Raw genomic sequence first — 15,481 nt, 5'->3', positions numbered from 1 at the left:
TGAGGGCCACGGTCGGAGACAATGTCCTCTGGGATGCCGAAAAGACGAAACACATGATTGAGAAGCTCCTCCGCAGTCTGCATGGCAGTAGGTAGACCCTTAAGGGGGATGAACCGACAGGACTTGGAGAAGCGATCCACGACTGACAGAACTGTGGTAAATCCCTGAGACTGAGGTAAATCCGTTACGAAATCCACAGCGATGTGCGACCACGGGCGTTGAGGAACTGGAAGTGGCTGTAAGAGACCGGCAGGTTTAAGGTGGGAAGATTTAACTGTGTTACAGGTGGGACATTGATGGATAAATTTGATAACATCAGCCCGGAGTGTGGACCACCAGAAGCGGTTGGAGACTAACTGTACAGTAGCCGAGATACCTGGATGTCCGGCGCTGGGAGTGCAGTGAACCCATTGAAGTACCCGCTCACGGACCTCGAGTGGCACGAAAAGGCGATCCACAGGACACTCGGGCGGTACAGGAAGAGCTTGTTGAGCCTCAGTGACCTCCGAGATGATATCCCACTGCACAGGTGCCACGATCAGAGTGGGTGGTAAGATGGTTTCTGGTTGGCTGATTTCGTTGGAATCCTCGAACTGACGAGACAGGGCATCAGCTTTCCCGTTTTTGGACCCAGGTCTGTATGTGATCCTGAAATTGAAACGAGAGAAAAATATTGACCAGCGAGCCTGACGAGCATTCAGACGCTTGGCGGACCTGATGTATTCGAGGTTTCGGTGGTCTGTGAGGACGCTGAAAGGTTGACGTGCCCCCTCCAGCCAGTGCCTCCACTCCTCCAGAGCAGCCTTCATGGCTAGAAGCTCCCGGTCACCCACATCATAATTGCGTTCCGCCGAGGTTAGCTTGCGGGAGTAAAAGGCACAGGGAAACATTCTCGCAGGATTACCGTGACGTTGGGACAGAATCGCACCCACTCCAGTGTTCGAGGCGTCAACTTCCACGATGAACTCCCTCTCCGAGTCTGGATGATGGAGGATGGGTGCGGCAGTGAATCTCTCCTTCAGCTGATTAAACGCTGCAGTGCACTCAGGAGACCACCGGAAGCGCCCCCCCCCCCCCATGGAGAAGAGATGTGAGGGGAGACACAATGAGACTGAAGTTACGGATAAATCTACGATAAAAGTTTGCAAACCCCAGGAATTGCTGTAATTCTTTCACAGAAGAAGGTTGAGACCAGTCCACTAAGGCTTTGACCTTGCTGTCATCCATGAGAACCCCCTCAGCGCTGATGACATATCCTAGGAAGGTGATCCGAGTCTGATGAAACTCGCATTTCTGAGTTTTGGCGTATAGCTGATTCTCAATCAAGCGTTTGAGAACTGCACGCACGTCCCGTACATGATCGTCGAGGGTCTCTGAAAAAATCAGAATATCATCAATATAAACAATCACATTCTGATTCAGCATGTCACGGAAGATCTCATTAACGAAAGACTGGAATACAGAAGGACTATTAGACAGCCCGAACGGCATAACCTGATATTCATAGTGGCCTGTAGTCGTAGATCAGGCCGTCTTCCACTCGTCACCCCTCCGTATGCGAATGAGGTTATAGGCGTTCCTCAAATCCAGTTTGGTGAAGTAACGAGCTGAGCGAAGCATTTCCAGGGCTGCAGGGACTAAAGGCAGGGGATAACGATACTTCACAGTTACCTCATTGAGACCACGGAAATCGATGCAGGGCCGAAGACTCCCGTCCTTCTTTTTGACGAAGAAAAACCCTGCGGATGCTGGAGATGTGGAGGAGGTGATAAATCCCTTAGCAAGCTGTTCCTCGATATACACTCTCATAGCCTCAGTCTCCGGTCGTGAAAGTGGATACACACGGCCGTGCGGGGGAACGGCTCCAGGTAGAAGTTCAATAGCGCAGTCGCTGGGCCAGTGCGGGGGTAAAAGTGAAGCCTCTCTCTCGCTGAATGCCTGGGCTAAATCATGATATACAGCAGGAATACCTTGCAGATTCACTCTCTCACAGGAACTGTGGCTAGATTCAGGACCATGGAGAGCAGGCAGGCAATGGTCATGACAGAAAGGGGACCATTTAGTGATTCTCCTGTCGCTCCAGGAAATTAGAGGGTTGTGTCTCTCCAGCCATGGCTATCCCAAAATCACTGGATGAAGGGGTGAGTTGATCGTGTACAACTGAATTCTCTCCGTGTGACGAGATCCGGAGTTGAGCGTGAGAGGCTGCGTGATGTATTGTACCTCCCCTGTCCCCAGGGGGCGTCCATCCAGAGCGGCCACTGCCACATGAGGCTCACAAGGAATGAGAGAGATATTTTTAGACAAGGCAAACTCCAAATCGATAAAATTACCAGCGGCACCAGAGTCAATTAAAGCTCTTGTTTCACAATTATTTCCATTAAAATAAAATGAAACTTCGAGAGTTAGAGAGCTGGGAGAATTAATCAAAGGACTCACCGCAGAAGTATCACGGGATCTGGATCTCACAGGACATGAAGCTCTCTGATGACCGGCCTGGCCACAGTACAGGCATAATTTATTCCGCATCCTTCTCTCACGTTCCTCCGTAGTGAGATGTGTGAAGCCGACCTGCATGGGCTCGTACTCCGTGCCGGAGGAAGGATAGGCAAACAGACTGGATGAGAGAGGCGTGCGTCGAGAGCGAATGAGGTTATCGAGACGAATGGCCAGCTCCATTAGTTCTCCGAGAGACATCCCCTCGTCACGACAAGCCAGTTCCCCCTGCAGATTAGTTTTTAGACCCCTTCGATACAGCAGTTTAAGAGGTTCCTCGGTCCACCCCGTCTGTGCTGCCAGGGTGCGGAAGGAAAGCGTGTAATCAGCCGCGGTGGAATCTCCTTGACTTAATGCGAGAAGCAGTTCCCCTGGTTCCTTGCCGCCCGCGGGATGTTCAAACACCTCTCTGAATTGAGACATAAACACGTTATAGGAGGGAAATGTATGATGACCACCCGACCAGAGAGCCGTTGCCCACTCCAACGCCCTCCCGGTGAGTAAAGAGCAGATAAATGAAACGCGGGACGCGTCATTGGGATACAGCTGGGGTTGCTGGCTGATGAATAATTCACACTGCAACAGAAATCCTTTACAGGCAGCCGGTGAACCATTAAACTTCTCAGGTAGAGATAATCTGGGATTGCTTGAAGCTGTACTCACGCTTGATGGGAGGTGCGCAGGTGCAGCGGGAGCTTGAACTGAATTAGCGTCCGCGCTCTGTAGAGTGAGAGCATGAACTGACTTCACAAGTTCCTCGGTGAGATTCGTCAACTTGACCAGCTGTTGTTGGTGTGTGATTAACACAGATGCCTGGGAATGAACCTCGGAAACAAGACTCTGGAAGTCTGCTGGATCCTGTGGTGGTGAAGTGTTCTGTAATGATGAAGTAGAGGCAGGCGGATCCATCTGCTGAACTTTATTGAATCAAGTAATGAAACAAGAAATCACTGACATAAACCACACAGGAAACACGTAGCAACATGCAGCGTGGCAAAACAACACTTCACAAAGAACAAAGAACAAGGCAGTCCAGATAAAGGGTGGATAATGATAAACAGGTGGATGTGAGGATACTGAATAGACAACCAGACAGGGCTGGGAACTAATGATAGCAGAGGGGAATGATGGGAATTGCAGTTCTAGAACTCAGGTGACAAGGAGCGTGTGAGACCGGAGAGAGGTGAAGACGCGCGCTCAGTGACAGGCGTGCGCTCCGTGACAGTATATAATTTTTTTTTTTTTTTTAGAAAATGACCAATGGTTTCCCTAAATAAGACCCCATTCCTCGTTTGGGATCATGCAGTGCCCTCTGAAACTGCATTGATTTGGACCTTCAACTTGGTTGCCATTGAAGTCCATTATATGGAGAAAAATCCTGAAATGTTTTCCTCAAAAACTTAATTTCTTTTCCACTGAAGAAAGAAAGACATAAACATCTTGGATGGCATGGGGGTGAGTAAATTATCAGGAAATTTTCATTGTGAAGTGAACTAATCCTCTAAGCATTAAAGTTCTGCATAATTAAGGGCGAGGCCCCTTGAGTGACAGGTGGATTGCCACTGCTGTCACTAGGCTACTAGCTGTTTGTCCGCTCCACCCATGTCGTGCGTCTTTGCCCATTTTCGGTTTTCCAGGAATTACGTGCTGTGACTTGCTGCCAAGTTGATGATGGCCGGCTCCTCCCACTTTGGGCTTCAAAAATGCTCTTCAGAGACCTTCGGGTGACAACATGGACACTACGTCACACGGTGTTCTTTTGGTTTAATATACACAGGAGAATCGCTGTCATTTAGGAATAAGATCACATGAGAGTTTGAATTTGAGGTTGCAATCCTTTAATAATTTATCGTGCAGCTCTATGACACAGATACAACTTGTTAGACCACAATGCTGTTTAATTTCAATTTCCTTCAAAGATAAACAGATTTAAAATATAACTTGTATTATAAATAATAATGAATTCCAAGAATTAGATAAAGGAATAATAAGGTTAAAGTTCAAAACAGAGCTACCCAAAATTCGAATATAGGATGTCTATGAGATACAAGAAAGAGATTTTATTCAGAAACAGAGTGGGATCTTATTTTGCATTGCTATAACGGCAAAAATCATTGCAGCCCCTCCTGACAGGCCCAGCCAAACAAACAAACGGGAGGAGGAAGGTTCTGGAATGGGCCGTGTCTTCATGGGTTTGGCCACACGCTCCCATTGGGTAAGAATAGCATTACGGGCACCTCTCCAATGCCCTGGTCCGCTTAGCCGAAACTGGTAGGGAGTACAGGGGCCGAAGAAAACCCTCAGTCCCACTGCAGGGTCTCTCAGGAGCAACCAGGCAATGTTGGGACAGACGCCCACTTCATTTGCTATGGTGTCTAGGTAAGGGATGTAGTCCACTTGAAGGGCAGCCAGCTTAGGGCAGGGGTAACTGCAGGAATAGAGAGTTCGAAACAAGCATAGATTAATTGTCAAACCAAAATATATTTGGAATTAACCTTCAAGGTAAATAAACAATTACCACTTTAAATTTGCTTTAATGTCCTTCTCAATTATTTTATCCATTTTATCAGCTGGAGGAAGACGGTTTAGTCCTTGAAGAAGAGAAGAATTAATACATAAAAAAAGTTTTCAAAACATAATCAATTATTAAATCATATAACAAGGTCACGTAAAAACTGTCTTGGAAACGTGTTTTACTATGCTTTCATAATATTTAATATATATTTTATCATATGTAACACTTTACAATAAGGTGCCATATTGTATTAACTAACTTTAACAATTTGCAATACACTTTTACTTATAATCTCTGTTTATGTGTTCATTGTTAGATCATGTTTGCGCAGGTCCATTAAATAATACAGAACTTTTGATGGAAAGGTAGGTTGCCACTATGGTCGAGCTAGGCGGGCATGGTTTCAGCAACCAGGCACCTCAGCTCAACCCACGTCCCGCCTCTTTGGCCATTTTCCGTTATCCGGGAGGCTACAGCCTATAAGCTACAGCCACGGCAAGTGATAAAAATGCATTTCAGTGCTGGAAATTAGAAAAGTAATCAAAAAGTAATCAAAATTAATCAGTTACATTACGTTAATAAAGTAATTGAAATTGCTGTATCACTGTTACTAAAAATTAAGCTGCATCTGATTGTTATGTAAGCCACTTGACAAAATAGTGTTTTTCTCTGCGTAAAATCAAGAAAACGAGATTCAAACAATAAGACTGAACGTGTTTTAGTTATATAACAATAATTAGTTTTCTGTCCCATGTCTAATAAAACATATAATATATTAAAGCGTCTTTGGTGTTCCCATGGTTTCTACAAAATAAAACCAGAAATCGAGGGTAAGGCAGGTATGACGTCGCTGATAGGTCCGTGCCCTGATTAAAATAGCTTATTTCTCTGGATTTAAACATTCTTGGAAACATCTGGGAGATTGCAAGGACACAAGTCGACAAAATATATAACATTGTTATAGTGTTTTTTGGATATTTTAATCCAAAAATCTTACATATTGTGCCTTTAATAAATAACTAAGCAATACGTCTTTAAAAAGCAGCGCATCATATTAGCATATTAACCCAAGCAACATTATGACAAAGCAGCATGAGATAAGTATAAATATATGGAGAGATCAGTCACTAAGTTCATAGTCATACAGCCTCTGGAAAGAATTAATACTAATAATCTGCATTAATAAAAAAATATATGTTGGGGCTAATGCATTACATGTAACACGAGTTTTACTTGTAACTTGTTAAAAGTACTTTAAGTAAAGTAATAGCCTGACGTCGTCATACTCAATTCTAGTCAGAATATGAGTCTGATACTGCTCCATTGGGCTGTGATTATGAGGCGTGTTTCAACCGAACCAGGAAAGAAAATGCCTCTGCACTCAATTGGATAGACCTACAACAAATCAGAGCAACGGAGTAAGTGATGTATGTCGAGCGACGCATAGTTGTCAACAGAACTCAACTGCACGCACGCTGGAAGAAGTAGAAGAAGATGAGTGTAAACGATCTTTACCTGTGTTTTAAAAAAAGAATTTAAGGATACACTGAGTACTTACCAAGACGATCATCATTTTTGAGAGAAATAGTAAAGGTGAATGCATATATACGAACAAGTTCTCCGTTTAGGATTAGAACGAAATCAACGAAATCAAGCTCTTTGGTGACTTGCATGATTACGTTACTGTTGATCATCTGTCCATCATCGTATAAAGCCTGACCTCAAATGTTGTGGGCGGGGCTATGTTCGGCTGGCATCCAGGCTAGTAAAATAATGCATTACTTTTAAATTCACAACAAAATATCTGAGTTACTTTTTTTCAAATATGTAATGCAAGTTACTTTGCTTCTCCATTGTTTGTATGAAACCTCTCCTGTCCCCATATTAAGAGAAATCAACAAAAGTAAGAAATGGTGGCACAGCTGAAAGATTTGTTTGAGCTGCGCCCAGTACAGGAATTTGCATTTCCTTCAGCAGAAGTTTATTAATTTCACTTTTGGTGTGAAAGGGCTTTTACATTTGAATAACATTTGTTATTAAAAAACAAACAAGCAAGCCCAGCCTAGGTGACAAAAAAAAGCATTACACTAAGTAACGCAATTAGTTACTTTAAAAGTATGGAAGCATACGGGTAGCAATATTAATTTTGAAATGTAATATACAAAATCGCAATGCAATATGTAAAATGGCAATGTATTTCTGTATTTAAGTTTACATTTTTCTTAATTGCATTTACACTAAATGTCCCGCAGCGAATGAAGACAAATTAAATGTGGAATTGAAAATGCAACTAGTGTAGGAAATAGCTCATTTAAATTATATAATTGAATTTGCATTTTGCTCCAAACGTTGCACATTTGGTATGGAAAATGTACATTTAAATACAGAAATACATTGCCATTTTGTATATTACATTTCAAACAAATTGAATATTGCTACCCATATGCTTCCATATTAAAGGGAGTAACGTAAATTGTAATGCATTACTTTTAAAAGTAACTTTCCCCAACACTGTATATAAATATGATTAATGATTATGAATTTTATATTTGCTTTTTCTATAACTATCAACATAATTTTTCATGTCATGTTTGCTCAATACCTGCGATGACTCTGGTGGCCCAGCGAGCTTGCAGTTCTACAGCTGGCATGATTGGCCCTCTGGTCTGCAGCAGGCCTATGATGGCCAGTGTTGGACGCTCTAGAGATGGAGGAAATATTCTTTTGTAGAGTTTCAGATCTCCATCAGCACCAGATTTTAAAGAGGCGGGGAGGAAGGGAAATGTATAATCATATCCTGTGCATAAGATCACTGCATCAATCTTCTCTTCAACAGTCCCATCATCGAAGACAAGCGTCGAGCCTTGGAACTTCTGCATATTTGGTTTCATCACCAGTTCTCCTACCAGAATGCGACCCGGGAGGTCATCATTGATAATAGGACGCTGGTCAAGGATTCTAGAATAACAAAATATGGGCAAAGGTCACTGTGAATGATGAAGTAGTTTTTAAATAAACTCACAGGGCTTTAATTTAATCACCAACGATAGCAAAGTTTTGGCCCTTCACCTGTGTATAGGCTGTAGTCCATACAGCTTGTGGTCGTATCTCTGATTGAGGCTTCTCTCGCCAATCCAGTTGAGCAGAGATCTAGGCAGGAGGCAGTAAATCAGATCTCGAACTCGTCTAACCATCGTCATGTCTAGAGGAAGCCCTTTACCGACCATGCGACCTATGACCCACGCCCCTTTACGAGTACTCAGGAACGTCTGAGGAATAGGGAGACCAAAGTAGGGTGAGAAAGGAAAACTGAATTAGTGGATGGACCAGAACTTTGAACTTGAATTTGAAAATGAATGAGAACCAAGAGAGTGAAACATATTCAAAATAGGGAGGGTTAAATGTAATGATCTTATGACCCTTTTCACAGAGTTAAAAGATTGATTTAGCAGGGGTAGAGATTATTTACATACAAACGTCTGGAGTTGGTTAGATTTTTTAAAAGAGCTCACCAAGGCTACATTTATTTGATCAAATATAATGTAAAACAGTAATATTGTAAATAAAAAAAAATACTACATTTGAAAATAACTTTTCTGTTTAATGTATTCTTCAGTCACAAGATCCTGATTTAGGAGAGGAGTCGGTGGAGATAGACACCATGGTGGAGCCGATGGTGGGTGGAGTCAGGGTGGAGCTTTGGCAGAATGCCCAGGCGGAACCCAGATGTGTAGAGTATCTGACGAAGCAGAGAGGCTGATGGACTAGGTCTACATACTCAGCACGGTAGCCAAGATGAAGCTGCTGGCGGGACTGAGGTGGAGACGGGGCTCCGCAGACGGGTGGGAGGGTGACGGAGAAGCCCGGCGGAGCCAATGGGGTGGAGGGTTAGAATATTTAGAATATTTTAATATTGATAAATTAAATCAATTCAAATCAAGGGGTTTGAGGAAATTAAATATATCCTGATTTTTACATTAAATTGTTTAGTAGTGTTTGGTTAAATACCATCCATCGCTCTCTCTTAATTTTTCCTCTATTTAATTTTTATATATTTTTTTTGCTGTTGGAACATTGCAATAATATTTATTATTTAATGTGAAAAGAGTCCGTTGGTCATAAAAATAACACATATTATATTAGTGGGATGCACCCCCTCCATACACTCAAAAAATGTTAAGCCTTCTATTCAAGATGTACGCATTTCAATTAATAGTAAAATTCCATCAAATTGAATTGAATAATCCTTACTTAGTATTCATATTATGAATTAAGATTTTTTAATGATAAAAAAAATAGAGCTTAATAAAACATTCTGTATAAATCTTCATTGAACAAGGAAATTGACTATTTAGTTTATTCGTATTCACTAATTAAAAAAGTTTAAGATTTATACAAAATGTTTTATAAAGCTCTAGGTTTTTTTTACTCATTTGAAATAATAATAATATTTAAGTGTATATATGCTGATTTTGACCTTGCTGAGAATCTAAAACTAGAGAAAATATCAGTAAAATATATATATTACAAAATATATTAGACACCTTCGCAGACACTCGGCTAAGCTCCACGGCAATGTCTCCACCAGAATTCCCAATCCCAACGATCACAACTCTCTTCCCAAAGTAAGGATCAGGGTCCTTATATTCCCAACTGTGAATTACTGTCCCTGGGAATGTATCAATACCTGTAGTAGACAAAATTACAGTTAACGTTATACCATATTTGGTTAAACTTATTTCGATGGTCCACTTTAGACATACTAACTATAAATAACTTTGCAATTCACTCAAAAAAAAAAAAAATGGTGCTATATGGCACTAAAAGTGGTTCTTTGCTCGTAATCATAGGGGAACCACTTTTGGTGCTATATAGCACCATATCTTAACAGGTTCTGTGTATGGTAGCGGTGCTATATAGCGCCTCAGTCAACTCAAAGAACCGGTGAAGAACCACTGAAGCACCAACATTTGGTGCCTATGATTACCTATGATTACGAGCCAAAGAACCACTTTTAGTGCTATAGCACCTTTTTTTTAGTGTACATGTCCACTAACTCTTGTAAGAGTATTAGTAGATAGACTGTTAGGTTAGGCTTAGGTGTTAGGGTTTGGGTTAGTAAGTTGACATGTAGTTGCAAAGTTACTTAAAATCAGTAGGAGAAAATCTAAATATTAGCAGATATGTAACTTAATAGCAAAAGTATCAACAGATATTAAGCAGACAGTCGAATAACTCTAATGACTGATAGTTTACATGTACAAAGTTACTTAGGCCTATACCCTTTTTCCACCGAGGCAGTGGTGATGCTGGTTCGGAGCCAGAGCCTAGTTTCAAAACGGTTCTTTGTCTTTCCAAACCCAAAGCATCAGCTCTGAACCAGGAAAAGTGGTTCTTAAGTAGCACCAAAACATTGCTGGTCTAAAAGTAAGAACCGCTTGCGTCAGGGGCTGAGGGCGGGGTTACCGTGACCAACAAGACGAACACTAACTTGTGACCGCCATTTTTGAAATAGCAGCTAATCGAGCTTATAGCTGCTCGATTGTAATCTCTGTCTATACAAATCACAGTGAGCTGCACAAATGCGTTGGATTCGCTGTGTTTTGATGCCGATGTAGGATCGCAAAGCCATGTGCATCAATAGTAACGCAAAGTTCGCCATTGTCGATGGAAGGCTTGTTCGAGATGCATCGACGCTGTGCAGACCGATCGCCGTATGACAACGAGTCCAACGAGAGCATACGACTCCTTACGCTTTTGAATCGCTCCTGCTGTGTTTCGATATCATACGCTGATTGGTCTGCGCAGCGCTGATGCATCTCGAACAAGTCTGGTGTGTTTGTGTTTCCCGCTGCCTCGCTAGCGTTGCTGAAAAAGATAAGACATGAGTGACGTAAGACCTGGCTCTGTAGTGGCTCTCTAGCCTGTGGAAAGGCAAACCGGTTCTTAGAAGGCTCGTAAGTCGAACCAACTCCGAACTGGCACTAGCACTGGCTCTGAACTAGCACCCGGTTCATTCTGGTGGAAAAGGGGTTTTATAGTTAGTAGAATTGAAATAAAGTGTTACCAAATATATTGATGCTTTTTGTATAGAGCCATAAAGGGAATCATTATTACACACAGTGCTGAATGCTCCACAGTACATAACATTCTGTAATCAAATGAACAGATCACCTGGGAAGTCTGAGACGGGTTTGATGGGTTGTGTGTAGAGTCCCGCACACACAAGCACCCCGTCAAACACATGTTTCTCCTCTTGTCCATCTCTGTCTACGGTCACCACCTCCCACTGCCCTGAATCAGAGAAATCAGGCCTCTGCCTCACACTGCGAACTGTGGTCTGAAACACACAAAACCACAAAGAGATGAAATGCTACATGTCATCTATAAAAGTAATGATACTTATAAACACACATTTGCATTTGAAAGTAGGATGTGTTCTGGGAATATCTTTGTCCAACAAACACTCCTAACCCTAAAATCTGTTGAAATGAATGTTATTCCAGGACCAATATGGATGGAAACATATCTTATCAAGAAACATATCTTTCTTGGTGAAATCTTGGTGAAAAGCGGATGTGATGTCATTGTGTTAATTACCTGAAAGTGAATGTGCTTGAGCAGTTTGAAGTGCTCAGCATAGAGTTTGTAGTACTGCATGATCAGAGTGTTGTGCATGAAGTTTGGGTAATGATCCGGCACAGGGAAATCACTATAGCACATCATCTCTTTAGAGGTGTTCACTGTGAGAGAACGATAAATACTGGAATGTTCTGCCTCAGGTTTGTCCTGTGAATGAACAGGGGGGCAGGGTCAAAAAAAAAAAAAAAATGAATTTTTTTAAAAATCCATAGTAGTTTAATGTAAAAATACTGTCTCATATCCCATCTTAATATACATAACTATAAGTAATTTGAAGGATTATTGCCCCCAAAAGTGTAAACAAAATGGAATATTGTGTAAACAATATTGTGAGTTTGAGGCGGGGCTATCTGTTTGTTGACCAATGGCAGTGTTTGGGAAACCTGTTAAAACATATAATAATAATAATAATAATAATAATAATAATAATAATAATAATAATAATAATAATAATAATAAAAGTCAAACAGGTCAGAGCATAAAAATATTTAGATACAAAAAACCAACAAAGACAATAAAAGAAAAAAAATTTAATTGTATAATAACAATTCATAATAATTTTTTAAAAGAAATTAATACTTTTCTCAGTAAGAATGCATTGATTAAAGTGACAGTAAAGACATCTATAATGTCACAAAGAAAATTCTGTTTCAAATAAATGCTATTCACTCTATATGGATGGCGCTAAAATGAAAACAAACCGAAATGAAATGGGAGTAAGGAGGCTATTTTTTTAAATGTAAGGAGTAGAAAGTACAGATAATTGCGTGAAAGTGTAAGGAGTAGAAGTAAAAAGTCGGCTGGAAAATAATTACTCCAGTAAAGTAGCCTAGTAGATACCCAAAATTTCTACTTAAATAAGATAACGAAGTAGCTATTTGTACTTTATTACTGACACCTCTGATGACACCATATAATTAAAAAAGCTACCTGGCAAAAAAAAAAAAAAACAGAAAAAACCCACACACAAATTTCTGGACCTTTTTTAAGGAAACAGCCAAACGACCAAACCAACATAAAAGTTATAATAGATAAATGATAAATGTTTTTTTTAAACATGATTCCCAATTATTTATATTCACAATTTTATAGTATTTTTGTACACCATTTAAATTTTTATTTCAATATTGTAATTAATTAATTACATTTTTATTTAATTTGAAGCAGATTTGTCCCATGACAGTATTAATTAAAGTTTCTTAAGGGTCAAGATCAAGTTATCTGCATCTCCTGCGCTGCATCAAGACACTCCCATAATATCCATCATCACTCAAATTAATGCACAGCTCAGATTAACTGTACAGCAGCATGTGTGTAATACTCCAATAAAATTATAAAGTAATTATCCTATCAAAAATGAATCTCTCAATCAAGTGGCTGTGTATATAGTATTATACACAACATTATAATGTTATTTTTAAATAAATTTTTATATTATTATTATTTAAAATTAGTATTGCCCCTGGTATTGCCCTAATTAGAATTAGTATTGCCCCTGGTTCAGTAAGGAACTCTTGTAATAAAGAAGCAGTGGTTGCAACGACACCACAATCCTGTGCTCGCGGGCAGGACCTTTTGCTATGACAGCAAGTCCAGGATGAGCTTCAAAGAACCAAACAATCCAAGATCATGCCAAATCGTCAACAATCAAATCCAGCTAACTGAGAAGAACGGACCCCAGCTGTGATAAATGATGGAGACACACAAAATGTGCAGGACTGGGGTGCCTCCAAGACAGGTTTGAAAACCACTGGTTTAGATTACAGTGTGCTAAAAATGATTGTCAATTATCATTATATCAGTCATTGTTTTTCCGTGTGGTACTGCAGATGGCATATAAACGACACACTTCACCTTTATTGTTGAGCTGTTTACATTTCAGACATTAAATATTAAAAATTGAGTTTAATTTCAACCTTAAAACTCCAGAGTCCTCCGATATCATCACTGCTCTCAAAACACACTGGCTCCAACCCTTCATCCAGACAGCATTTGATGGAGGTCAGCCCAGAGCTGCCTGCTCCAATCACAGCCACACGCTTGGCCATGTTGTCAGTCTGCAAAAGAAACATGGAATGATGAAAGAAAAAAACAACAACAAACGCACATGGTCTTGTGAAAATGCACAGTTATTAAAAAAGACACAATATTACACTAGTGTTGTTACGTCAATTGTGATATGCATATTTAATAAGCTATTCCAGGAATCATTCAAATGTTTGGCATGGATGTGCTGCATTTATTCATTAAGAAAAATATGTCAGCAGATGACGCAAAGACAGACACCAGTCTAAATATATGCTGCAAGACTGACACTTATGTCACAAAGATAAATCTTACCTTTTAACTGAAGATGGTCTCAAGCCCTCAGAGTTAAAAAAAGCCACAATAATGTTTTTTTTTTCTGTTCTTAATAGTTAGAGCAGATTTCCCTGCTACCATCTCATTGAAATCAGCCTGTTATGTAACCAATTGAGCGTATCTGAAGTCTCAAAGAGGAGGGAGGTCTCTGCTGGCACTAGTTTAAGGTGGATCAAACTGGAATGAATAATTGAGAAAGAAAAAAACCAACAACGCTGTTACACTAACACGAAGACTATCAGGAATGTTCAGTCATTTCTCATTATCACAGACTTGCAAGTCTTTATCTTTTGGGTGTTGTCATAAATCTTATCATAAAACAAAAGATGAGTTCAATGGTTTTCGCAATGGTCTAAAGTTTAATAAAACTAACATTTTAAACATGCAGTGGTCTCCTATATTAAAACACCAATAAAATATATGATATCCTTTTTACACTTTAATTTTCCAACATTTTAGATAATAATGATGCATCACATGTTTTACACACATGAGAACCTGAACTAAAGCTGAAAGCCCATGCATGACGAATAAGTCGAAAGGCTTTTAGAGGGTGGGGTGATATTGATATGTGAATGTAGCGTGCTGGTGGGGGTGAATAGTTGACAAATTCCAAATCTTAATAGTAATACTATTGTTGACGATTTGGAGTTGGTGGTCCAGTGAGTTAAACCATGGGACTGCTTCGCAGAAGGTTGCTGGTTCGATCCCAGCAGTTACCACCAGTGTGTCCTTGAGCAAGGCACTTCCAAAGGGGAAGTAACTACCCAATAGAAATAGGGCACACAGGTTCGTTACCATGGAGGACAAAGAGACGTGGATATCAGTACAAAAAATAAGTTTATTAAGTTCACATACATAGATAAAACTCAGGTTACTGCTGCAATGCAGAACGTCACTCAAATGAGCTACAATACAACGCAGTATGTCAACCATAGACTGTAAAAAAAGATGGACGACGCGCCTTCACTTTCTTCCGTTGACGTAACTGAAGCCGCCAGTGTTCCAATATGGTGCTGACATCTTGGGTCTCGAGTCTGCGCAGTAGCAACTTGGAGCCAGAGTCTGCGCAGTAGTGAAGATGAGCCGTGATGATATCAACCCAGATAGCAATGAGTCGGCAGACCGCCGGCGGTGATTCGGAGGCAGTAGAAGTGTCAGAATGGCGTAATCACAAACACGTTTGACAGCGCACCGCTGGCTCATTATAGGCTACTGAAGGCGGCCTGTTGGAGGCATCTCGCAAGAAATGGGAGTGACGTATTAGGTGGCAAACGTTTCATCCCCGCCAGCAGGACACACCTATAGCTGACAGCTTAGGGTCGGCGGCAAAAAGAAGCCGTACAGATATTGTTTGCTATCTGGGAAGGTCCCGCCCACACTCCCGCCTAATCAACAACTTTTTGTGAAATAAACAGTTATGGAAATGTAGAGATTAAAGTTAAAGCTCCAATCTCCTCCCGAAGT

The 15,481-nt window shown here is 40.7% G+C and overlaps 1 protein-coding gene across 1 annotated transcript; it reads right to left on the bottom strand.

Annotated features, from left to right (window-relative positions):
• Positions 1-3,744: 3,744 nt before the first annotated feature.
• Positions 3,745-14,119, bottom strand: LOC307135044 (flavin-containing monooxygenase 5). The gene is made up of 9 exons (XM_079831197.1): positions 13,994-14,119; positions 13,570-13,710; positions 11,612-11,800; positions 11,186-11,351; positions 9,556-9,698; positions 8,081-8,280; positions 7,614-7,969; positions 5,015-5,087; positions 3,745-4,924 (listed from the first exon to the last, which is right to left on the bottom strand). The coding sequence occupies exons 2-9, from the start codon at positions 13,699-13,701 to the stop codon at positions 4,561-4,563; spliced, it is 1,623 nt and encodes a 540-aa protein (XP_079687323.1). The 5' UTR covers positions 13,702-13,710; positions 13,994-14,119; the 3' UTR covers positions 3,745-4,560.
• Between the last annotated feature and the right edge of the window lie 1,362 nt (positions 14,120-15,481).

This window comes from Gobio gobio, assembly GCF_949357685.1.
Source record: "Gobio gobio genome assembly, chromosome: 12".
NCBI classification, from domain to species: Eukaryota; Metazoa; Chordata; class Actinopteri; order Cypriniformes; family Gobionidae; genus Gobio; species Gobio gobio.
This window is presented reverse-complemented; position numbering and strand designations above follow the sequence as displayed.